The 27,919-nt window shown below is 36.1% G+C and overlaps 1 protein-coding gene across 2 annotated transcripts in view; it reads left to right on the plus strand.

The window, feature by feature from the left end:
- Nucleotides 1–2,732: 2,732 nt before the first annotated feature.
- Nucleotides 2,733–27,919, plus strand: part of LOC115222699 (spermatogenesis-associated serine-rich protein 1-like) — a 42,576-nt gene continuing 17,389 nt past the window's right edge. Inside the window, exons 1-3 of one of the 2 annotated variants that reach the window (XM_036498791.1) lie at nt 2,733–3,361; nt 20,281–20,451; nt 25,053–25,176. In XM_036498791.1, coding sequence (XP_036354684.1) covers nt 3,328–3,361; nt 20,281–20,451; nt 25,053–25,176 — 329 coding nt within the window. In that variant the 5' untranslated portion in view covers nt 2,733–3,327. The remainder of the gene's footprint in view (nt 3,362–20,280; nt 20,452–25,052; nt 25,177–27,919) is intronic. The other variant, XM_029793025.2, reaches the window with a different exon arrangement.

The raw sequence follows: 27,919 nt of genomic DNA on the forward strand, positions 1-27,919 counted from the left end.
TTAGTTTTTCTTTGGGGATGGCCAGATCGGAGCAATCTCAAGATTAATCAGCCGAAATTGCGAGGATGATCCGGTTCTTGACTGAAGATTAGAGGCTTCGAATGACCCGTCCGTTTTCGTATCGTTTATTTGAATGTTTTGCGTTCTTGTCCCATTTTATATATTTTATATATATATATATATATATGTTATTATACAATTAAAAAGTTAGAAATTAAAAATTAAAAAATTAAGAAATTGGAAAGTCAAATATGGTTGTTGGAGATTACCTAAGGTATATTTCGTATATGAACTGTGTGGTGCTTTAGGTTGCATTGGAATCTGTGGTAAAATTTGAAGGTGGATGCATGTATCTAGGGCCTCATTATACTTAGTAGTATTGAAGAGTTATGTTTTAATATGTGGAATGACTGCTTTAGGCATAGCTTACAGGCTGAGCGTTGACTCTGTTATGGAAACCCTGAATCTGCTATGGATCATGATAAGTTATATGGGATATCCATATTTTTAAAATGAAGTATGTGACTGGCAAGGGTTGTGGATTTACCGTGTTTCTCATATTTAAAAGAATTGAGATATGTAGCGTATCTATGTTTAAGATTTATAGCTGACCTTATATATATATGGTTATAGAATTGTGTAGTGTGTTGGTGAAGGTGCATTTGTAAATTACGTTAGACCTTCTGCAATGGGTTTGAGTAGGGCAAATGATCCCAGGGCGGCAGTTACATATGGTAGTGTATTGTTGGGATTACTCTCAGGAATGGAGGAAGTAATGCTGTTTAGGGAAAGGTTAGAGATGGGGTTAGATTGGTCTATGTTATTATTATTTCTATCGTTGTTATTATTTATCCTATCTGTATTTGTGGTGGAGATCAGGGTACTAGTACTCTGGTTAGTGTTAGTAGGATTGGTTGGATTTTTGTTATGGTCGAAAGTATTGGGTTCGATGTTGGAGCTATATATGTGTTGGGCGCTCGTGTATTCAGAGTTGTTTCGGTACATATTTTGATAATAAAAAATATTCGTCTATTAGAGGCAGTTACGATCGATTTAGAATTAAAAGTTTTACTGTCAAGGGAAGTAACTCCTTATATGTTTTCTTTTTGTTATGCTCTCCCTTGCTTCGAATCTCGATCCAGCTGTCGAAATCTTTAGTCTCTGACGGAGATAGATATATTTGTATTTAGGTAGCCAAGCAAAATTTTATTTTACCTACGTGTTGGAACTTGTCATTATTTTGTTACTTTTATGGCTGTGACACATGCTATGTATGTCTGTATGTTTTATATATGTATGTATGTATGCGTGAATGCGCGCGCGCGTTTGTAAAGAAAATGGGAAAGAGTAAATATTGTAAGGTGGAATGAAGTGAACGGTAAGTTTTGTTGGGTGACAGTGAGAGTGAAAGGAAAGAGCTAGATATGATAAGCTGATATGAATACAACAAAGTAAACATACATACATACATGCATACATACACACATACACACACACACGGACACACGCACACGCAAACACACACATACATACATACATACATACATACATACATACATACATACATACATACATACATACATACATACATACATACATACGCACGCACATACATAATACAGACAGACAGATAATGAGGTTGATGTGTTCCGGTGCTTTTCAATCCAACGGAAAGGGGCAAAAAAAAAAAGGCGACAGGATATAATGTTCCGACAGCTTGCAACTGATGCGAATAATTTATTCAATTTTTAGACAATTCTTAGTTGGAAACAATATTTCCATAAGTCATGGATGCTGTGCTGTGCTTTGATTTTTTATAGGCATGTCTACGAGTAGCAGAAATGTTGAATTCAAAAAAGTGGTCGAAGTTGTTGCTGGAAAGATGGTGGTCAGTTTGTGGGATTCATTTACTAATGGAGAAAAAAAGTGGGAGGAGACAATGCAGTGGAAGACGGAGGAAGAGGGGTGATGGACCGCATACCCTAGACCTAAAGCTTTAACGTGTCGATGCCCAGAGAAGCAAAACGTTCAAGGTATGGTCAGTGACGGAGAGCATTTGTCTGTATGCACAACTCCAGACAGCTTCCGGGTGATCAACATTCGGGACAAGATAATTGTTCCAAACTGTAGATGAAAATTGTGTGGTCATATCATAGCCATATATAGCTTTAGATCGATAGTTGATGAGCAGTTGACAAGGGTCTTCCTATTTTAATATGCTATTTTAGAATAACATTTGAGAAACCTCTTAACACACAGACACATATTTAGCGGCGTGAATGTAATGCCAGAGTAGTCTCCCTTGATCCATTGACGTTATAACTGCTGATTTTGTCTCTATGGTGATGAAAAGCATGTCAACATAAAGAAATCTTTTCACGACCCGCTTTTTTTTTAATCTCTTTTCTTTTTTGAATTAAATAGACCAACACAGCAGTGAACCGTAAGACTAAAATAATGGAAAATATAACAATTAGAATATTTGAATTTATTGGATGTTCCTGATTTCTCAGGTGTGATCGATGTCAATGAGTCCTTTTCGCGTGATTCTGATTTGAAGTGCAGCTGTGTTTGTCTGTCTGCTTGCACACACACACACACACACACACACACACACACACACACACACACACACACACACACACACACACACACACAAACACACACACAAACACACACACACGCGCACACACACGCACGCACGCCCTCACACACGCACACACGCACACACACACACACGTACATATGTCTGTCTGTCTGTATGCATGTAAGTATGTATACACAAGCGTATTGTAATACAACCCAATAAATAATACAAATAATTGAGGAAGTGAGATAAATTTTATGCTATCTATTAGGATATAATAATACTTCAGGAGTATAATAACACTTACAGATAAACACACCCAGGAATACATGCAGCAATCACCATATTCAGTTTATAAAATGCAGCTCCTTAAACATTTGTCGCTATACTGATTGTCATTGCATGCAAACAAACGCTAAATTCATACGAAGAACAAAATCGACTACAGCAACAACAACAATCACAATCACAACTACAACAACAACCAAGCCAAATAGTATCAGCAGAAAGAAGAAGAACAGCGATAATAAGAGCAGTAATTTAATAAGAATAGTGGAAGAAAGTTGAAAGGACAAACAAATGCAAATGTTGCAATAACGATTAACAATGATATAATGTAAAAGAAATCAAGTATCAACAGCTACTTCCACAAACAACAAACCTTTTGCTGGAATCGAAACAACAAACCTTTTGCTGGAATCGAAACAACAAAATTGAACGATAACGTTCAGCTGTTAGGAATGTTACATATAATCGAAAACCCAAAAGTAACAGGTTTGTAATATGCATTGCTGCTAATTCTCATATATGTGAGTAAATGTTTCTCTCTCTCTCTCTCTCTCTCTCTCTCTCTCTCTCTCTCTCTCTCTCTCTCTCTCTCTCTCTCTCTCTCCCGCTTTCTCTCTCTTTCTTCCCCCCTCTCTCTCTCTGTTATATATATATATATATTTATTTTATTTTATTTATTATTCTTAAACAAGAATGTTGTTGATAATGACCTTCGAAATTTCGGCTAGCTGAGCCATCGACAAACTGCGGTGCATTAGAGTTAGTCTTGCCTTTATTATACATTCAGTTGAGGTGAGACTAACTCTTAATGCATCGCAGTCCGACGATGGCTTAGCTAGCCGAAATTTCGAAGTTATTGTCAACAGCATTCTTGTTTAAGAAAAATCAATTTGTACTCTACAGAATCATTGAGTAATCCTTCAGATTTATGTAAAATTGTTTTAATTATAACTAAACATAAAAGTAAATATTAATATACATACATACATAACATACATACATACATACATACATACATACATACATACATACATACATATATATATATATAATATATATATATATATATATATATATATATATATATATATATATATATGTATACAATTTAAATATAGGATAAAATCTTTATAAGATTTATCAAGTAGTTAGCGTAAAAAACCTCATAAGAGAAAAATCCACCAATTTTTCTCTTAAATATATTTATTTATATTATATAGAGGGCATTACTATAGATAATGCCACACGCTAGGAGGGACTCTATTATTTATTTATTTATTTTAGTAGTTTTAACTTTGAGTCCCTCCTAGCGTGTAGCATTTATGTATAGTAATGCCCTCTATATATAATATATATATATATATATATATATATATATATATATATATATATATATATATATATATATATGGTGATTGATTCATGTTCACAAATGATTACCGTCTCACAGCTTCCTCGTTGTCAGTAGCATTTCTGACTTTCCGTCCATGACATCTCAGATGACTTACTCAGTCCCGCTGCAGACCTTGCATGGTTTGAAACATTGGTGACTGATGTAAGTTTGTCGCTTCCATTAGATCGATCGATTCACTTTGTGAGATATGATCCCCGCGAACCGCCATATGTTTCTTCAGACCCGAAATTAAATTGCAAGCTCTTTCGCACACCACACACACACACACACACACACACACACACACACACACACACACACACACACACACACACACACACACACACACACACACACACATTAGCAAAGATGGATTGTAATTTACATGGCGTTTTCATTCTGCCTGGTCAGAACCCTATTGTTGATATATAGTAAATACCAGTAATATACTATTTTTGATTCAATCGATTTCTCCCTTATCTTGTAATACTTTGGCCTTTGTATATGAAACCCCTTCCCATGATACGCTTACACACATACACATAGTCTCCATTTCTCTCATTCTCTCCTCCTTTCCCCCCTCTCTTTGTCTATGTCTTCCTCACAAATATATGTTGATATGAAACAATGTTCTTATGAGTAAATCTACCGGAACTCCTTATCTTTAAGTTTGTATATACGCGCGCAGAAGTATGCTCATATATTGTACATATACGCATACATACATACATACATACATACATACATACATACATACATACATACATACATACATACATACATGCATACATGCATACATACACACGCACACACTCATATACATACATATTCATACACATACACACACATGCGTATGTATATACTTATTGCTATGATTATTCTGCATGGCTAGTACGAAGAAGTGATAACTACTTTCTCAGTCATTAAAGTTCCTACGCTGAGTATTTCACAATTAAATGCCCAAAGAGTGTTCTTCCTCTCTAGTTGCAAAAAATACTTCAGCAGGAATCAGCTGCTCACTGTTAACAAAACCCATGTCCGACCTACGTAGGACTAATGCTTACACCTCTGGTACACAGCCGACCATGACACATGCAAGCAAACATCCTGGACCAGTGCTTTCCAATCTTTTCTATGCCCCACCCCCCAGAAATGTTCAATTCACTTTTGTACTCTCTACAGGAGTGGTTGTATGATAAAAAGTTTGCTTCGCAACCACATGGTTCCGGGTTCAATCCCACTGCATGGCACCTTGGGCAAGTGCCTTCCAAAACATTGTGACTGGATTTGGTTGACGGAAACTGAAGGAAGCCAGTCGTACATACATACATACATACATACATACATACATACATACATATACATACATACATACATACATACATACATGCATACATGCATACATACACACGCACACACTCATATACATACATATTCATACACATACACACACATGCGTATGTATATACTTATTGCTATGATTATTCTGCATGGCTAGTACGAAGAAGTGATAACTACTTTCTCAGTCATTAAAGTTCCTACGCTGAGTATTTCACAATTAAATGCCCAAAGAGTGTTCTTCCTCTCTAGTTGCAAAAAATACTTCAGCAGGAATCAGCTGCTCACTGTTAACAAAACCCATGTCCGACCTACGTAGGACTAATGCTTACACCTCTGGTACACAGCCGACCATGACACATGCAAGCAAACATCCTGGACCAGTGCTTTCCAATCTTTTCTATGCCCCACCCCCCAGAAATGTTCAATTCACTTTTGTACTCTCTACAGGAGTGGTTGTATGATAAAAAGTTTGCTTCGCAACCACATGGTTCCGGGTTCAATCCCACTGCATGGCACCTTGGGCAAGTGCCTTCCAAAACATTGTGACTGGATTTGGTTGACGGAAACTGAAGGAAGCCAGTCGTACATACATACATACATACATACATACATACATACAACATACATACATACATACATACATACATATATATATATATGTGTGTGTGTGTGTGTATATATGTGTGTGTATACATACATACATACATACATACATACATACATACATGCACACATGCATACATACATACATACATACATACATACATACATACATACATACATACATACATACATACACGCGCGCGTGTGAGTGCGAATGTGTCTATATTTGTGTTTGACCGTTCCCACCATTTGACAATGGTGTGTTTATTTCTGTAGCTTAGCAATTCGGCAAAAGAGACCTATTGAATAAGTAGTAGGCTTTAAAGAAATATGTACTGAGATCGATTCATTCGGCTAAAATTCTTCAAAGTGGTGTCCAAGCATGGTCACAGACTAATAACTGAAACAAGTAAAAGACAAGGCTTGAAACATTGTGTTTGTAGGTGAAAATGTCAATTTTCAAACAACTAATTTATTTATTTATTTATTTATTTATTTATTTATTTATTTATTTATTTATTTATTTGTTTATTTTAATCAAACCACATCTAATACTCTAGATGACTCAAAGTTAACTACAAAATGACTCAGTAGACAAAATGTAAATTAAGCGATTATATAAAACTAGCAGCACAGTCCGGCGTTGCCCGGGTATGTAAGAGCCCCTAGTAGGCAACGACTAATCCCAATCTAGTCCTTTCCTTCTAGGGAACGAAGGCGCATGTGTAGGTTGCAATGTCTTCTCTTCACTCGAATACTTCTGTGTATACGATGTTCCTAGCTGTCCCTTTGGGCGATAAAAAGGTCGAGTTGTGTCCCCTAGACAGAAAATGTGTTGCATATAAAAAGCTTAGATTCTCGACCCCATGTCGAATTTATCGATTTTTTTCAGAACTGGGGGAACTTTTCAAAATTTTCACTGCGTTAGTTTTGAATTATGACATTGGGCTATGTGTGTGTCAAGTTTCATCAGAATCGGTTGAAAGCCGTGGTCAGGGTGAGGGTACAACCTGACAGACACACAGATACACAGACAGACAAACTGCCGTTTATATAGAGAGAGATATTGTAATCAGTGAAATCAGTCATAATTGTGAACATCAAAAGGTTAAATCTACATACGTTGAAATGTTGAATAGCAAAGTCTTTGAAGTGCTTGAAGGAATAACGTTGTCGTTAAGAGTTAATAATTTTTTTCTTTGCTTCCACAAATTAAAAATTCTTTTATTTAATAACTTTTAAATACAAAGAAATAGAAGAAAAAAAGAGATGAAAAAGGAAGCGATAGAAAAGAAAAAAGGAGGTGGTAACGCTGCAGAAGATGGAGGGGGAGAGAGCCACGAGTCACCTACCCCAGAACAAATTATGTGCTTAGCCGCGTCCCGTGGTAATGGCCGCAATGGCGTTGCCACGGAGAATGCCACTGCAGCAGTCACTCCATCTTGCGGGGCTCATTTCTTCAATGGCCGCCGTCATCCCTATTTTGTGGAGGAAATCGGTAGTATGAGGTCCATAGAATACCTGACATCTCGACGGCGACTAACGCAAACTGATAGCGGCCGGCCAGGCCCCTACTTTTATTGATTTTTCTCTTCGCGTTGCTAGCGATGACACCTGGATTTGCAGTAATTATATTCTGAAAAGCGGTTTCAATAAAATCTGTTCTTTCCATTTTTTGTCGCACTCTCTGAAATCCCGACTAGCAACCAACCTCAGATGATGTAGGCACCCCCGGGCTGAGAAAAACTATCCTACAACAGCCAAACGACGGATATTCTACTACTTCTACGATTGCTTCTGCTCTTCTGAATTAGTTAGTTGTATATCACCATTGGAATAGTCTTACCCCAGATTCCCGTCCATTTCTCGTATCATATAAAGGACTGAAATGATGAATATTGCTTCTCCTAGTCTTAACTTAGAAACAATATTATCAATAAGAAAGACAGTGTGAGAGCTGGTGGCCAAGTAAGTTTGAAGCAAGTGGAGTTGCTTTCGTAACAGGTATGTACGTGTACGTGGTGATGAGCGAGGCAAACGAAATAATGCCTCAGGGCAACCCTAAATGAGCAGACCTTTGATCAAAACGTCATTCTAGCCATGAAAATGTCTTATTGTCAGATATTATATCTGGAACTGCATTGTCCTAAATGTTCTTCCCGTTTTAAGACGGTAGAGTGTGATTTATGAGAGATTTGGTTGTTATTTCTAACAGGTCGAACGACTATTTAAAATGAGTTTTTATCGCGTGTGTGCAATGTGAAAGTTGGGTATTGAGAGAGAGAGAGAGAGAGAGAGAGAGAGAGAGCAAACGTGGAGCACTGCTTACAGAGTCACCTTGGCAGAAGAGTGATGAATATAGACGTGAGAATATAGACGAAACATGAATTATTAAAGCATTATGCATTTGATGAGTTATAAAACTCGAAACTTTCAAACATTTTTATCCTTGTTGGGAAAACAGTTTTAATTAAAAGCTTTTGGTAAAGCAATCGGAAGATCATTTTCATTTCGATTTGGCATCTGCATAAAAGAAAACCCAGAGTAATGTCATCTTGTATTGTACACATTGGTTTTTGTACACTTTGCAAGTATGCATTTACGCACACACTACCTTCCTCTATTTCTCTCTTTCTTTCTCTCTCTCTGGTGGTGGTGGTGGTAGTCGTCGTCGCCGCCATCGTCGAGTGCTACAGCTGCTTCTGTTACACAGATTTATTGGGTTGGCAACTAAGTTCCGCCGTTTTTTTAAAATCTTGGAATTTATTGCGCCTTTAAATTTTGGAATCTATTTTTTTTTTCGAGAATTCCATTTTTGAATCATTTTGGAATCTATTTTGCTTTTTTTTTCTAGTAAATTTTAGTTAATTTTTGTTTATTTTCAGATCACTAAAAGGGAAAGTCAAGTTAAGAAAAATGAGCCATTTTCGACACCTCCTTCTTTTTGCTTTTAATCAAGGTTCTAAGGCCGCAAAAGCTGCTCGCAACATTTGTGCTGTGTATGGAGAGGGTGCCATAGCTGAAAGAACCACTCGTGATTGGTATGCCAAGTTAAAAAATGGAAAGTTTAACCTCAAAGGCGCACCTCGGTCTGGCCGTCCAGTTGAGTTCGATGAAGAGCAAGTAAACTAACTTTTGCACGAAAATTCTCGTCAAACGACAAGGGAACTGGCAGAGAAAAGGGAATGCTCCCACACTGCTATAGAGAAGCATCTTCACTCCTTGGGAAAGGTTCAGGATTATGGAGCATGGGTTCCACATGCTTTAAGTGACAACAACAAAAATCAACGAGCAACAATCTCCGCTGGTCTGCTTGTTCGTCACCTCTCAACTCTTGGACACAGTCAACGATTTCTTTACCGAATCGTTACTGGCAACGAAAAATGGTGCCTGTACATCATTATGAAGCAGCGTAAGGAATGGCTTAGCCCCAGTAAACAAGCGACACAGCGCGTGAAATAAGATCTTCATCCGCGTAAAACGATGTTGTGCGTATTGTGGGACTGGGAAGAGATTATCCATTACGAATTGCATGAACGGAACCAAGCGGTCAACGTGGAACTCCATGTTCAACAGATGGAACGACTCAACACGGCTATTCAAGAGAAAAGGACCTAATCGGCAGTGGAGGCACATGGCCTAGTGGTTAGAGCAGCGGACTCGCGGTCGAGGGATCGCGGGTTCGGATCTCAGACCGGGTGATGTGTGTGTTTATGAGCGAAATACCTAAGCTCCACGCGGCTCCGGCAAAAGGTAATGGCGAACTTCTGCTGACTCTTTCGCCACAACTTTCTCTCACTCTTTCCTCCTGCATTTGCAGCTCACCTGCGACGGACCGGCGTCCCGTCCAGGTGGGGAACCTATACGCCAAGGAAACCGGGAAACCGGCTCTTATGAGCCAGGCGTGGCTCGAGAAGGAACAATTTTATATAATAACCTAATCGGCAGCATGGAGTTCTTCTGCTGCACGACAACGCCCGCCCTCATATCGCCAATATGACCAAGGAAGCCATTCAAACACATGACTGAGAAGTGCTGCCACACCCACCGTACTCTCCTGATTTAGCACCAACGGATTTTCACCTCTTTCGATCTCCTTCAAATGCTATGCGGAGAGTTTCGTTCAATACTGATGCAGAATTCAGAGCTTGGTTGGATCAATTTTTCGAGTCGAAATCGGGTGATTTCTACCAACGAGGTATTAAAAATCTTGTTGAACGTTGGGAAGAAGTTGTAAACAACAAGGGTGAATAACTTATTGATGAATTAGTTGGTATTTTTTATTAAACCTTTTAAAAAACGGCGGGAATTTAGTTGCCAACCCAGTAGATCACATTCGAAAGGTCCTTTGTCTAGTTGGTAAAGATTGACTCATCAACATTCTACACACACTACAGTTAGGGGCTCACGGTTTCTATCTCTCATCTGTTGCTACTATAATGGCTCTTCATCTGAAGTAGCAATGATACATACCATCCTGCGCGTACCGGTATCCAGGTGACTAGCTGTATAGTAATAAGTAATATGCAGTATTAGAACTAAATTGAAAATATAATGTTAGAGCAATGTGATAGACATCTCATCATTTCTCTCAACTTAAAACTATTCACTATTTGACGTTTGACAACCTCCTACATTAACGCGGTCTCATTAGCGTGACAGTGAATAAACATACAAGCTAATTATCTTATTTGGATAGCAATAAGTGTTTATCACAATCACTATACTGTAAGAAAATTGCTTAACATTTCATTCTCTTAGGTATCCAGGTGACTGTTTTCACCCAAGAGATTGAAGAAAGGTTAGTATCAGCAAATTAAGGCAAAATAGTTAAGCAGAATCGTAATTGGATTGCAAACATGGTCCGCAGGAAATTTCATCCCGCCCCCTCTCACCCCCCCAAAAAAAACGAGGTCTCTCTCTCTCTCTCTCTCTCTCTCTCTCTCTCTCTCTCTCTCTTCTCTCTCTCTCTCTCTCTCTGCATGTGTTCTATCTTCCGGTGACGTCATTCATAGCCCAATAATGTGCTTTCGCACACATTGAACTTCTCTCCCGGAGAAAATCTCCGTAGTGAAGGTCTTTCCCTGTCCTATTGTACACGAAGATGTTACTTATACTACATATATTTCAATCAGTGCTTCGTGCACCTTTAGTTGATATATATATATATAAAATGAATAAAAGAATGGAGTCGAACGAAGATTTTAACACAATTCCTTTACTTTCAACACATGTTTGGAAGTTCCAAATTATCACAGAGAATTTCCAATCATTATTCAACGTTCCGAGATAAGAGAAAACAACAGAGTACAGGACTAAGTAAATTAGTTTGGCGTCTTAAGGATAATAATATAACTTTTAAACTGGATTGGTCCATATTGTCTGTATCCTTTCCTTTTGATAAGGGCAGGAAATTTTGCGGAATTTGTATTTCCGAGCTCTTCCATATCATTTTCACCAAGTTCCCTTTGGTTAACACATTAACAGAAAAATCCTATAAGTGTATGCACTGGCAAAAACACACTTTCCATTCATATAAATGATAAATGATATTGATAGTTTCCCTGATTTAGTATTTAATTTTACGTCCCTTTTATGTCTACTCCGTTACATAAAACAATGATACTATATGTCACTGGCGTATGTTTATCTCTTCCTCTCTACCTCTCCCTCTCTCTTTCTCCCTATCTGTCTCTGTCATACGCTCAATCAAACACACAGACACAAATTTCTCGCTTTACTACTATATTTATTTGACAACCGTCCCCAACACATACATAATTACACACATATACATACATATACATAAATGCAGTTATATACACACACATAAGCAATAAAACTAATTAACCAGAGCAAACACCCCCGCATCCACATACATACAGTATGCATACTGTCCCCTTCTTATTTTCATAAATTCCCCTTCCAAACAATTTTGACGTCATTGCTTTTAACGGTTTTTTAAAACACTCATTATCACTGTGAACATTATGTAGCAAGCCATAGAAAAGTTTTTGTCCGTCTTGAGGCTGATTGATTTTCCTTGTCTTTCCTGATGAGAAGACGGCATAATGCACACTTTATTCCTTCGGAATTAAGAATATGCAGTCTTCGAAACATGTGTTGAAAGTAAAGGAATTGTGTTAAAATCTTCGTTCGACTCCATTCTTTTATTCATTTTAAATAATACACAAATTACCACACAAGAACACGGGGTTTCTACCCTTGGCATATAGCTTCAACCGTGTTTTCTGACGTGAATTTGCTACCCAGGTATCGATTAACCGAATTTTGTAGAATTTTTTTGCCACCAGCGGCCTAGTGGGAAAAAATTAAATAGTCATAGACCATTTTTAAGTTCAACATCACAATCAAGGAACGGCCATAATAGGCCATTCACCCACTAGAAATAACAGCCAAAGCTTCAACCGCAAATAAACATCAATTCCGTAAACCAGGAGAAAATTAAAAAACATTTACCCTGTAATTTCTTATACGATGCACCGTTTCATCTACTGTTTAATGGTAAACTAACCTGATTAAATTAAATCAAGCCAATCTTCCATAGGCCCTTAGAATCATCAGTAAGAAATAGCCAAGTCGGAACAGATATTTTCACGAGGCATTTCCGACCTTGCCTCGGCAATATCTGACCTAAAATTTTCAAATCATCGCACTCGCGCCAAATTTATCGGCAGCAAATAAATATAAGCCGCCGATTCCATTACGGAACTAACCAGAAAATTCATAATTAATCAATATAGGGTGGCAAAAAATTTTGTAGAATTTTTTTGCCACCAGCGGCCTAGTGGGAAAAAATTAAATAGTCATAGACCATTTTTAAGTTCAACATCACAATCAAGGAACGGCCATAATAGGCCATTCACCCACTAGAAATAACAGCCAAAGCTTCAACCGCAAATAAACATCAATTCCGTAAACCAGGAGAAAATTAAAAAACATTTACCCTGTAATTTCTTATACGATGCACCGTTTCATCTACTGTTTAATGGTAAACTAACCTGATTAAATTAAATCAAGCCAATCTTCCATAGGCCCTTAGAATCATCAGTAAGAAATAGCCAAGTCGGAACAGATATTTTCACGAGGCATTTCCGACCTTGCCTCGGCAATATCTGACCTAAAATTTTCAAATCATCGCACTCGCGCCAAATTTATCGGCAGCAAATAAATATAAGCCGCCGATTCCATTACGGAACTAACCAGAAAATTCATAATTAAAAAAAAATGGTCTATGACTATTTAATTTTTTCCCACTAGGCCGCTGGTGGCAAAAAAATTCTACAAAATTTTTTGCCACCCTATATTGATTAATTATGAATTTTCTGGTTAGTTCCGTAATGGAATCGGCGGCTTATATTTATTTGCTGCCGATAAATTTGGCGCGAGTGCGATGATTTGAAAATTTTAGGTCAGATATTGCCGAGGCAAGGTCGGAAATGCCTCGTGAAAATATCTGTTCCGACTTGGCTATTTCTTACTGATGATTCTAAGGGCCTATGGAAGATTGGCTTGATTTAATTTAATCAGGTTAGTTTACCATTAAACAGTAGATGAAACGGTGCATCGTATAAGAAATTACAGGGTAAATGTTTTTTAATTTTCTCCTGGTTTACGGAATTGATGTTTATTTGCGGTTGAAGCTTTGGCTGTTATTTCTAGTGGGTGAATGGCCTATTATGGCCGTTCCTTGATTGTGATGTTGAACTTAAAAATGGTCTATGACTATTTAATTTTTTCCCACTAGGCGCTGGTGGCAAAAAAATTCTACAAAATTTTTTGCCACCCTATATTGATTAATTATGAATTTTCTGGTTAGTTCCGTAATGGAATCGGCGGCTTATATTTATTTGCTGCCGATAAATTTGGCGCGAGTGCGATGATTTGAAAATTTTAGGTCAGATATTGCCGAGGCAAGGTCGGAAATGCCTCGTGAAAATATCTGTTCCGACTTGGCTATTTCTTACTGATGATTCTAAGGGCCTATGGAAGATTGGCTTGATTTAATTTAATCAGGTTAGTTTACCATTAAACAGTAGATGAAACGGTGCATCGTATAAGAAATTACAGGGTAAATGTTTTTTAATTTTCTCCTGGTTTACGGAATTGATGTTTATTTGCGGTTGAAGCTTTGGCTGTTATTTCTAGTGGGTGAATGGCCTATTATGGCCGTTCCTTGATTGTGATGTTGAACTTAAAAATGGTCTATGACTATTTAATTTTTTCCCACTAGGCCGCTGGTGGCAAAAAAATTCTACAAAATTTTTTGCCACCCTATATTGATTAAAAATATATATATATATATATATATATATATATATATATATATATATATATATATATATATTATATATATATATATAATATATATATATATATATATATATAATATATATATATATATATATATATAAACAATGCGAACGCATTGTGACCAGCAATGTGTAACAGCATCTGATGGTCTGGTCGGTCACGTGATCACGTGATATATATATACATATATTTATACATACATATATATATATATATAAGGAACATGCGTGGTTGTATGGTAAGAAGCTTGCTACCTAACCACATGGTTCCGAGTTCGGTCCCACTGCGTGGTATCTTGGGCAACTGTTATATCCTATAACGTTTGTTTTAAAAATAAATTAATGGCGTTCAGTTCATCACTATACATATCCATCATATTCTGTTAAAATGTCTTATTGACGAGTTTTATTTCTTCATTTCCCTGAAGAGAAGATTACATTGTTTTACACCATTTTATTCCTTTGGATATCTTCGAAACATGTGTCGGAAGTAAAAGAATTTGAATAACACCTGCGTTTAACTCCATTTATTTATTTATTTATTTATTTATATTATACAAAATATTTCACATAAACCCGGAGTTTCTACCTTTAAAAACAAGGTGTTACGTCTTTTTTACTTGTGTGATTTTTTGCAACCCTGGTAATGTTTATCTATTTTTTCCGTGTTAATTCTAAAGAAGGGAAAAATACACACATCTATTTATATATACTTCAACCAGGTTTCCATATAATCTGCTAATAAAATAGTTGCCACATACGGAATTATTTAATATAAACGCATCTCTTAAGGATATACCCATTCCTCCAAAGACTGGTTTCCTTAAGCAACTTGTTAATAAGACAAATTCCTTTATCAACCGTATCAGATGGCTCACCTTTTTCTTCGACAACAAGGACATTCAACAGCCCACTAATGATATAACCTCTGAATTTAACAAATTATTTAAATCTAAAACTAACCCTCCGCCTAACCCAAGATTGAAACAGTTTGAAGATGGTCTATTGTGTGAAATGTAAAATTTTGCCGATCACCGCTAAGGAATAAACATCTGAGGTATCTTCACAATATCACCAAGGAAATTAATACCATGGATAGTATGCTGGTTCAATCAGATAAAAAGGGAAACCTGTACAAACTTAACAAGGACTATTACTTGGAACTGGTTAAAAAAGAAATTAAAAAAAACTATAGGATTGCCGGTAAAAGTGTACTCAGGAAAGCCAACCTTGAGGCTAAGAAAATTATGCGGCGAGCTGGCAGAAACGTTAGCACGCCGGGTGAAATGCTTATCGGTATTTCGTCTGCCGCCACGTTCTGAGTTCAAATTCCGCCGAGGTCGACTTTGCCCTTCATCCTTTCAGGGTCGATTAAATAAGTACCAGTTACGCACTGGGGTCGATATAATCGACTTAATCCATTTGTCTGTCCTTGTTTGTCCCCTATGTGTGTAGCCCCTTGTGGGCAGAAAAGAAATAAGAAAATTATGGAGAGATATAACTAACAGATGAAGACAGAACCACTTGATCCTAAGCAACCTCGTTTTATTTTGTAAGATCATAAACAAAACTTTTTTAATAACTCATCCTTAAGACTTCTAACTCTGTCCTTCTAACTCTGACATCGGTGTACTTAGTAAAAATATTCTAGATAAATATATTCCTACCTTAGTTAAAAAATTAAAGCTTAGTTTATGGTCTAATTCATTCCAAGTCGTTTAGTTCAATTTCTAATAAGAGGAGCACTAAGTTTATCCAGTTTAATATTTCTAATTTTTATTCCCCCATCAACCCAATAGTAATTAATAAGGTACTTTGGCTTGCTCATAACAAAGCTGGTCTCACCAGGGAAGAAATTAATGTTGTGTTGGCCGCCAGAAAATCTATCATAAAGTTTGACAATAAGATGTGGGTCCGTAAAGACACACCCGATGGTTTTCATGTTACGATGGGAAGTTCTGATTCAGCACAAGTAGCTGATTTAGTCTGTATATATATACTTTATGAAATGGCAGACCAGTTACCAAGCATCAATGGAGGTCTATATTGTGATGATTGTTTACTTTACCTTCAAAATGTTTCTAACCAAAAAGTACAAAAGGTTAAGAATAGTTTAGTTAAGTTTTTCCGTCGAATGGGCTTAGGCATCGTTTTTGATGATGATGTAACGAAGGCCAACTTTTTAGATATTACACTTAACTTACACAATAATTCATACTTCTCATACCACAAACCATCGACCAATCTTAAGTATATTAGCCAATTCAGTAATCATTCTAGGGCAATCACTAGGAGCTTAGTTAAGAATATTTCATTTAGATTGTCTAAGTCTGCTAATGTTGACATTTTCAGTGATAAGACTGAATTTTATAACTCTGCCTTACTTAAAGCAGGTTATACAGATACAGTTACCTACATTAATTCCATTCAATCTTATTCTACCTTTGCTAATGGCGACATGAAATCTAGTTGTAAGGATATAAACGATATCAATTTTAATTTATACGCCAACACCAAACAGAGGAAGGGAGATAAGCCTTATTTAAACCCCATTTTTCATTTTAAAGGTAATTCGATGTCTTTTAAAGATAGTTACACTAAAAATAAGGTAACTAATAGTAAAACTATTTGGTTGATTATTCCTTATGGAAGGGAAATTAAATCTAATCTTCCTATACAGTTTCGGGAAGTTATTATTAGGAATTTTCCAAAGAATTCTAGGTATTACTCTATTATCAACTCGCACACGGTCAGGATTAGTTTTTGCAACACAAAAAATCACTTACAAATTATCTCCTCACATAATATTAGTCTGTTAAATGAGAATACATTTACTAATACTAACATTAATTTAGCAAATACCACCCATCCCCCTAGAAATATTAATAAAAAGATTATTGTCTCTAAAGTCAATTCCAACAGAATTAAGTTTATGTGAAGTAATTTTAAAATTAAAAGCTCTATATACCAGTGTAAAATACTTCAGGTACCGATGTCTTTTTTATATAGGTAGTTCTTCTCAGTTATTTAAAAGAATTTCTAATCATTACTCTACATTTAGGGATATGAATAAACGTAACAGTACAGGGCTTAGTAAATTAATTTGGTATCTAAAAGACCATAATAAACAATTTAATTTAGATCAGTTGATTCTCTCCATTTCGTTCCCTTATGATAAAGGCAAGAAATTCTGTCTTCTCTGTAATTGTGAACTATTTCTTATTCTTTTTTCTAAAAATCCCCTTGTAGACACGGTTATAGAGCGTGCTTACCGATGTAAACATTGGCAGAAACACACTTTTAGTTCATATAAGTGATATCTACCATTATATATAATTTAAATATTGATTTTCTTCTTACATTTCACTTCCACTAGATATATCTTGTTCTAAGACTTAAGGGTTTTATTTAATTTACATATCATTCCATACTTCTCATTTATTTGGTTTCTGATTTTTTTCTTTCCTTTACCCCTCCTCTTTCTATAGGCTACCTTTGAGTCATATCCTCTAAGGTTTAAAAAAGAAACAACTTAATAGCGTTCAGTTCATCACTATACATATCCATCATAATCTGTTAAAATGTCTTATTGACGAGTTTTATTTTTTCATTTCCCTGAAGAGAAGATTACATTGTTTTACACCATTTTATCCCTTTGGAATAATACCGATGGTATCTTCGAAACATATGTCGGAAGAAAAAGAATATGAATAACACCTACGTTTAACACCGTTTATATATATATATATATATATATATATATATATATATATATATATATATATATATATATATATATATGTATGTATATATGTATGTATCTATGTATGTATGTATAGTTATGCAACTTTTACATTTTTTATCTAAATGATTTTTAGATAAATCTCATGACTTTTATATATGCACACACAAATTTATGTATGCACATACAAAATTTTAGTTAAACATTTCCAATCATATGGATGTTATAGCGTAAAATATGGCGATTGGAGTCCAACTGGACCCATTGGCCTTGTGTGAAATTATTTTTTCTGTTCTTTTCTCAGATATTTTGATGAACTATAAGTCAATTTTCTTGGTATTTGTACTGGTATGAATCGAAATACTAAATAATTTTGTTTTATTTCATATTTAGTGATATACGTATAGTTTATAAAACTATAAAAAAATGTTGATTTTTTTCAATAAAGGTTTTTCTTCAGTCAATCAATTATATTTTAATTCCCCTCCATTAAACGCTAATAATTACAAATATATACCTCTAAGGTGCTAAATTTCATGTTCTGTATCATGCTCTCACACATGTATTAAACAAATGTTACTTTATGGATAGTGCGGAAATGCGCAAAAATAAATTCCAACCCCGCCGGCCCATGAAGAGTAAATACAAAATGTAATATACCTTGTCTGAAGATTGCTTCCTTGTATAAAATTCTGAGTAACTAAATCTGCTCTCTCTCTCTCCACCTATCTATACATACATACATACATACATACATACATACATACATACATACATACATACATACATACACACACATACACACACACACATACACACACACACACACACACACACACACACACACACACATATATATATATATATATATTATATATATATATATATATATATATATATATATATGTATGCGGCACTCCGTCGGTTACGACGACAAGGGTTCCAGTTGATCCGATCAACGGAACAGCCTGCTCGTGAAATTAACGTGCAAGCGGGGAGATTCAGCGTGACACAGAGTGTGACAAGGCTGGCCCTTTTAAATACAGGTACAACAGAAACAGGAAGAAAGAGTGAAAGAAAGTTGTGGTGAAAGAGTACAGCAGGGTTCACCACCACCCCCTGACGGACCTTCATGGAGCTTTAGGTGTTTTCGCTCAATAAACACTCACAACACCCGGTCTCGGAATCGAAACCACGATCCTACGACCGCGAGTCCGCTGCTCTAACCACTGGGACCATATTTAGATGGATATATAATATATAATATATATATAGATGAATCCCCCCTCTCTCTCTCTTTGATTGTTGTGTATAAGTACGGTCTAAGACAGATGATCTTACTACATAGTCGAACCACGTACGTATCGCGTATCTGGACGATTGTGCTATCATTTCGACGAAATGGCTTCAACCCGTTCTATTAATAAAAACAAGTATTTATAAGAATTTTATTAGATATGCTGACAGTATTACCTCCTCTCATATTATATGTAAACTATACAATAACACCTAGACGCTCGGCGACTACCTTCAAGCCATAGGACTGCTCAATATTTGCTGATCTGAGTCTGCACAGCAACATAAACCAATGAGGGAACTTCTACCTGACTGCTATGTCTACTAGAAATAGCAGTCAAATCTCTATCAAGTCATATCAGGTCGTTTACAAAAAGGAAGGATTCACTGGACAATGTAGTCCAGGGTACACTATGCCTGAAAAAAAAAAAGATATATTTATAGGTGGAATGTCTTTGAGCATAAGTTTGCTCCGTCAGAACCATCTTTGTGTTTTACAAAAAGAAATGCGATCATGATGATGACTATAACATTGTGGAACATTTTTCTGACGGTCTCCAATTATTTCTGCAAGATATTTAAGTTACAGAGCCTATAGTTCGCAATAGTTTATTTTCATGCTGTTAGACTGGTTGTGATTTTAACTATTTTATGGTTTGTACATTATAATGAATATGATATTTTTTTCTCTTTAAAGCTGAAAATTATCCTACTGTCGAAGATGAGTGGCTATTTCACCAAAATTGTGCAAAAAGAATTCACACTTACCTATTTGGCGTTTCTGAAGCGACAAAATTGGAATTTTCGAAATATTATCAGCTTTCTGCAGCAAAAGATAGAGAATGGTTACCGATAAGAAAACGCCCAGGTAAATGTTCATGTTTTGTAATGCTCAATGTTTTTGTGTTTCTTAGTTTTCAAGAATTTGTGAAATCTACATCTGCTGGCTGTTGGAACAATCTTGACCATAGGAGTTTTCTACATTATAAGCAACTATTGTTTGGGCAGCGTCCAGAAAATATCTTGGACAATCAATTCCATTTCTTTGACTTATTTGGTAGGAGGTGCTGTATTGTATATTTACCAGACGTTGCATTTTCCCGATATCATTATCATTGCTATTATCATCTTTATCATTATTATTATTATTATTATTATTGAGTGAGAGAGCAGCGCTTGCCATCAAAGTGACACTGGAGTAAAATATACGAAGCCCAGTATACCCATTATGACTGCCCGTCTGATAAGGGTACACTAGGCACATGCATCACAACCATATGTGCATGACATGGTGATCTCATATCAAGATAAACAGCACATGACTTTGCAGGTAGGGCCTAGTTAGAATTTTTTTTCCAGGTCGATTATCCATCCCTCTCAAAAGGTTCCTGAATTGTTTAAGGATGATGAACGGAACATTCATATTTCTAGAGGTGAATTGTTCAGACCCCCAAAGATGGCTATGATGCTCCCCACCCTACTCATGATCAGAGATGCACATATCGTCAGCCACTAAGACATACTTTACTGGTTAAGGTTAAACAGCTGACAAGCAAATCTGTGGTATTGAACGGAATATTTGCTGTAGCCCATCTTTTATACCAAGACAAAACAATGTACATGATAACACTTCCAATCAGTTAAGATCAGAAGCCATGAGAGCCAGAATCTGGTACTGCATCAGGGCATTTATTATTATTATTATTATTATTATTATTATTATTATTATTATTATTATTATTATTATTATTCCTTCGTAACACAGTGTAGGTAAAAATGCACCGGTATCTTTAGTCATCTGTCAAATCACAAGGACCTGAGACAGATAATACTTTCCTTAAGATATGTGCTGTGCCCAATAAGGCTGCTTTTTGCGAGACATCAATCTTGCATGGGATTTCCAGTTGCCTTAAGAAGTCTTGAAGTTTCAACGGAATGAGCCCAACGCTCCAATCACCACTGGTATCACTTTTACATTACCCTCTCGCATTCCATACACTCTTACCATTTCCACTTTCAATTTGGAATACTTGGTGATTTTTTCAACCTCTTTACTCACAACATTCATGTCATTTGGTATGGCTACAACAATGATCTGACAGTATTTGTCTCTCTTATTCAATATGACAATATCCGGCCGACAGTGTTCGATTACACGATCCGTCTGAAAATCATAGTCGTCTTTGCTTTTCATCCTTTCGGGGTCGATTAAATAAGTACCAGCTACGCACTGGGGTCGATGTAATCGGCTTAATCCCTCCCACCAAATTTCAGGCCTTGTACTTCCAGTAGAAAGGATTATTGCTATTGTTATTATTGCCTTTGCACAGCTTCTGACGCTGGAGATGTACTACGGTATCAGCTGTTCACTACCAGTGAGCTAAAGTAACACCTCTTATTTTTCGAGCACCGTCCAGAGTATTCGAGCGGTTTCAAGCAGTGCTGTGTTCTGCAAGTGATCCACCCTTATTGCAGCCCCTATTTGTTCCATATACTTCTCAAGATTTTTACTCACTATTCTCAGGGCTCCGACAATTATTATTATTATTATTATTATTATTATTATATTATTATTATTATTATTATTATTATTATTATTATATTATTATTATTATTATTAAGGCTGCGAGTTGGCAGAATCGTTAGCACGCTGAACAAAATGCTTAGCGGCGTTTCGTCCGTCCTTACGTTCCGAGTTCAAATTCCGCCGACGTTGAGCCCTGGGGGTCGATGTGATCGACTTGCTCCCTCTCCTAAATTTCAGCTCTTGTGCCTATAACAAAAAAGATTACTATTACTATTATGTAAATAAACTTCAAAAGTATTATTAGTAAAACTATAATGAAAATTTGAAATCTCTCAGCATCTTCACTACAATCTGTGTGTCAAATAAGATGTTATTTTTTCATTTATTCGCTATACCTTCAATACGAAGGTTTTAACAGACTCGGTAGCACTCAGCGGCATTTCGTCCGACTTTCTGTTCTGAATTCAAATTCCGCCGAGGTCGACTTTGTCTTTCATCCTTTCAGGATCAATGAAATAAGTACCAGTTGAGCACTCGGGTCAATGTAATCGACTCTCCACCCCACCTGAAATTGCTAGCCTATGTCAAAATTTGAAACCAGTATGTAACTTTCTAACCGTAAGGACTGAAGTAGCAAGCAAAATAAAACAAGAGTTTTGGCTCGTTGTTTTTAACATATAAAATATCAAATATCATTACTATATCGACTGTACTATCGGATGTTACACACCGTTGGTCACAATGCGCTTTCTCTCATTGTTGTAGCTTTCGTATGATGCCAACACACTGGCTAGGCGGACAGGCCAACATCCCTGCTAAATGTTTCGTCAGTTCGATGCAAAGATACACGTTTAAGGCAGCGAGTTGGCAGAATCGTTAGCACGCTGGACAAAATGCTTAGCGGCGTTTCGTCCGTTCTTACGTTCTGAGTTCAAATTCCGCCGACGGAATGTTAAAATGTTAAAAACAACGAACCAAAAGTTGAATGGACAGGAGCAAGGTGAAATGAAGTGTCTTGCTCCTGAACATAACACACCGCCAGTCAGGAAATTAAAAACACGATCTTGTGATCACAACACCATTACCACTTGGCCTCACGTCTTCACATCAAGTATAGGGTAAACTAAAGCAAATTTTCGGTCATTAGACTGCGCCCATGCTCAGACACTGCCTTGAATAGATTTTAATAGAACGAATAGACCCCAGGTTGTCAAGTGGTGGTGGCGGACAAACACAAACACAAAGACACACATACGTAGATATAGATATATATAAGACGAGCTTCTTTCAGTTTCCGTCTACCAAATCCACTCACAAGTAGCAGAAGATATTTGTCCAAGGTGCCAAGCTGTGGGACTGATCCTGGAACCGTGTGACTGGGAAGCAAACTTCTTACCACACAGCCATGTCATATTGTATATGTTAAAACCAATTTTAGATTCAAATTGATAATTAGATATTTCATGGAAAGAAAAAAAATAGATAAGAAAGGGAAAAATAACTTTTTGCGGCAAGGGAAAAACCTTTTTCTTAGTTCCGTTTATTTCCGCTTCAGAATTATTTAATGCTGTAATTACAGAAGAAAAAAATGCAAAGCTAAAATATCATTTTCTTTTAAACTCTTTCCTAATATTCATTCGTTGCGTTGTAAACAAGCATGGAATATTTGGGAAGAATTTATGCACTTTTAAATCTTTTTTCTTTTTTATATTTCTAAATTGTCTTCACGAGGGAATGATAGATTGAATAAGCTGCTGGACGCTTCATCTCACGTAGGGAAGTAGCTGGATGCGTTATTAATGAATGTTTTAATCCAAATTCTTGTTTCAAGTTAAGCAACGACATCAGCAAAAATAATCTATCAAAAAAATTAAAAAATAAGTAAACGTCAACCATTACGTTTATTTTCTTTAATAACATAAATCTCCTGTTATTGACCGAGCTTGGGAAGAAGTAAAACATGGAAAATGTAGGATCAAAGGCGATCTTTCCGATAGAGATCTTAAATCTTAACATGACGCAGGTCAAATCAATTGGTGAGTGTAATCTAAATAAGTTTGCTGCCATCAGCTTATGGCATTCAAATTTCCGTAAAGGACACGTTAAGCATTTATATCATGACATTTTTATAACCATTAATATTTTCTATTAGTTTTCCTCAGTATATTATATTTACTGCATTCTTATTTTCCCGAATGATGCATTTTGTTAATGTCATTGAAACAATGTAACTATAATTACAAATAGATTGCATATATATTTGTCTTTATAATTATAGGCATATTCATTCACTTCGCTATAGGCATATTATAGGCATATTCATTCATTTCCCCTTTCAATTGTGAATTAATCAAACAATCTGTTAATCAACATAACTAAACCCCATCCATCTTTCATATTTTTAACCATATCATAACTAATAAATTACAATATTTTCTTACGACGAAGACAAAAAAACTCATTTTATCGATTTGGTAAGAATGCAAAGTAAAATTAAACCTAAGAGGTAAAGGACGTAACTAAATACAGCAAAACACTTTGTTCGATGATCTGCAATTCACTTCTCTTTCGAAAACCACATAAATATTTTTTTTTTGTTTTTTAAAGAAAAAAGTTTCTTGATTTAACACAACGCTTGCCATGTGATATGAACACACAACTCCTGAGCTCACATATGCTATTGAACTCCTCAAGTGACGTCAAAGCTTTGACTTCGTATAAAGCCAAGCAAAGTATATTGTGTTCCTTTACGTTTTGTATTGAAATCTTTGCCAGGGTCGATAAAATAATATTAGAGAAGTACTTGACTTGATTCGGTCTTATCTAAAATTTGTGATGTAGGGCCATTAGAAATTATTTTTAAGTTGATTTGTGTTTAATTATGATGAGATACAGTAATTTATTCCTTTGTAGTATTGTAAAGTTACTGTTGTAAATTATAGGTAAAATGATCGATAAAAGAAATGGCAGGCCTTGTATTAATCTTGGTGACAAATTTTACAAAACAGTTGAATTTTCACCCGATTTCTTTAAAAACGGAGCACCAGTTTCACCGCCTGTGTTCGGGTAGGTATTCGGATATTACAGTTTACAATAATTGATGTATAACTGATTAAATAAGTTTTTGTTTTACTTTTTAAAAAGTTAATTAGAGAAAAGAGGGTAGTATCTATGACTACTCTAGGTTCTGCTGAGTTCGATATGGTTGATGCTCATTTGAAATCTCTTTCCGCGACTGCTGAAAAATGGCAGACAGGAAAAGAGTTGGATGAAGCGGAGAAGAAATCATTTGGTAAATTTCTCGCACCGACTCAAGAAATGAGATATAGTAAGGATGGCAGGATGCAGACAGAGGTGTATTGGGTGGGTCGTGAGCAGAAGTGGTATGTTAGATTACTAGTGAAGAGAAACAAATGTTATTGTAGAGACGAAAATAAACAATATCTGTATGTAATGATACCGTCTTCCCAAATATGTAAGCAGTACTCTTATATGGATCACCCTTGATTTTCAAGAAAGTTAAAACAATTTTAAAAAATTTTGAAGATTGAAGCCTAACTTTTAGAGATTCAGATCAGTATGTATGTGAAATCGTTATAAGTCACGATCAGAAATTGAAAATTATCGTCTTAGAAGTAACTTTAGGGGATGTTGTTATGCGTAATTCACGCATGAAAAAGAAGTTGTAGTGTGAAACGGTTCATTGACACTAGTATTGTTTCTGCCTTTGGGTTAATGAAGAAGACTTGGTCCTCATTAAAAATGTTTTCAAGGTTTCTATTTAAGGAGGCTGTACAGTTGAGATGAGATGTCTCGACTGCGTTTGGATGATTCCTGAATATGGAAGGTTAAGGGACAAACGTAAAATTTGCAGCTATTTTAAAAAGTAAGTTTAGGATATTAGAATATTGGTCACATAAATGTTTCGACAATAGTGTCCAGTTAGAAGATACAATGCAATTAACCGAAATTATGGTGATATTTTCTCATTGTTGATGTGATATATTCATAGTGAAACCACTCAAATCACATCAGTCCAGTTGATTTAGCTGTACGTTGGTACAGCAATTTAGAGAGTCTACTGCAGAATAATTTTTCAGTCTAAACAGCGGCATTTCTTTGGTTTTCAGTGCAGTTTTCTTCTACCCACGAAGTTAATTTTATGTTCCACTGATGAATGATCACCTATTCTAAATAACTTACTGCTCGAAAAACTGAGACACAGAATGATTAGTATCTTGTTCATTACTTTCTGACCTCAACAGATAATATAAGATGAACTTGAATTGGGCATTCTCCATATCTGATTGAATATTTTCGTATTGAATTTCGATTGAATATCTTTGGTATATCTTTATGTAACTCCCATTCAGTAAAACTTCCTTCGCTTGGATTTTAGTTTAGATCACAATTATTGATATGCATTTTACTGTTGACGGAGGTCTTGGAGTTTTGTTTATACAGTGAATTTGCACAAATTTACGTTATAAAGAATTTCTACAAATTTACGTTATAAAGAATTTGTACGACTAAATAAAAAATATTTGCTGTGAATTACAAATCAACCGGTTATAAAAATATAAATCGAATCATCGCTTCTAAAACAAGAGAATCTAATAAAGAAGGTCGGCCAAAGACAGCAATATATGGACTTATGGTGATAAACTATGCCAAAGCAGACAGTAGAGCTTGGTGCAGTCTTCTTGCTTGTCAGCTCCAGTCAAACCGTCTGACTTATGCCAATATGGAAAACGGATGTTAAATGATGACGACGACTTTGATGATGATGATGATGATGATGGTGATGGTGATGATGATGATGATGATGATGGTGATGCTGATGATGATGATGATGATGATGACGACGACGACGACGACGTTGTTCATGAAGAAAATTAAACATTACAAACTCCACATTTTTTTTATAAGCTCAGTTTGAAATAAGCGGCAGTGCCTATGACCGTCGAGTGCTCTCCAAGATTGGTGAAACTGGAGCCATTTACATTCTGCTTAAACTGTTACAGGAAAAATAATATAGAAAGTGAATTCCAGAGGGATAGCATTCTGGGAAGCAAGGAAGGCGGCGAGCTGGCAGAAACGTTAGTGCGCCGGACGAAATGCTTAGCGGTATTTCGTCTGCCGCTACGTTCTGAGTTCAAATTCCGCCGAGGTCGACTTTGCCTTTCATCCTTTCGGGGTCGATAAATTAAGTACCAGTTACGCACTGGGGTCGATGTAATCGACTTAATACCTATGTCTGTCCTTGTTTGTCCCCTCTATGTTTAGCCCCTTGTGGGTAATAAAGAAATAGGTATTTCGTCTGCCGTTACGTTCCGAGTTCAAATTCCACCGAGGTCGACTTCGCCTTTCATCCTTTCGGGGTCGATAAATTAAGAACCAGTTGTGTACTGGGATCGATCTAATCGACTGCTCCTCTCCCCCCAAAATTTCGGACCATATGCCTAGAGTAGAAAAGATCCTGGGAAGTAAGAAATGGTCTTAGTGGTTAGTGCAGTACCTGGGAAGAGAAGAGAGGTACAACATGAGTAATGGGAAGAGGAGAAACAAATTAATCAAAATTACCCTAGTGGAAGAGACACAAAGACCCGTTAGCTGCGAGGATTTAATTGAAAACCATCATATTAGTTTATCTGATATTTATACACTAATTAGTATTACAAAGGTAAGGGACTGACAGAATCATTAACGCATCAGACAAAATGCCAAGGTCACCTTTGCTTTTCATGCAATCGATCGAATTTTGGCTTCCCAAAACCATAAAGGAGAAAGCTAATTCGAAGACTACAGA

The sequence above is a fragment of the Octopus sinensis genome, linkage group LG2, assembly GCF_006345805.1.
Source record: "Octopus sinensis linkage group LG2, ASM634580v1, whole genome shotgun sequence".
Lineage (NCBI taxonomy): Eukaryota > Metazoa > Mollusca > Cephalopoda > Octopoda > Octopodidae > Octopus > Octopus sinensis.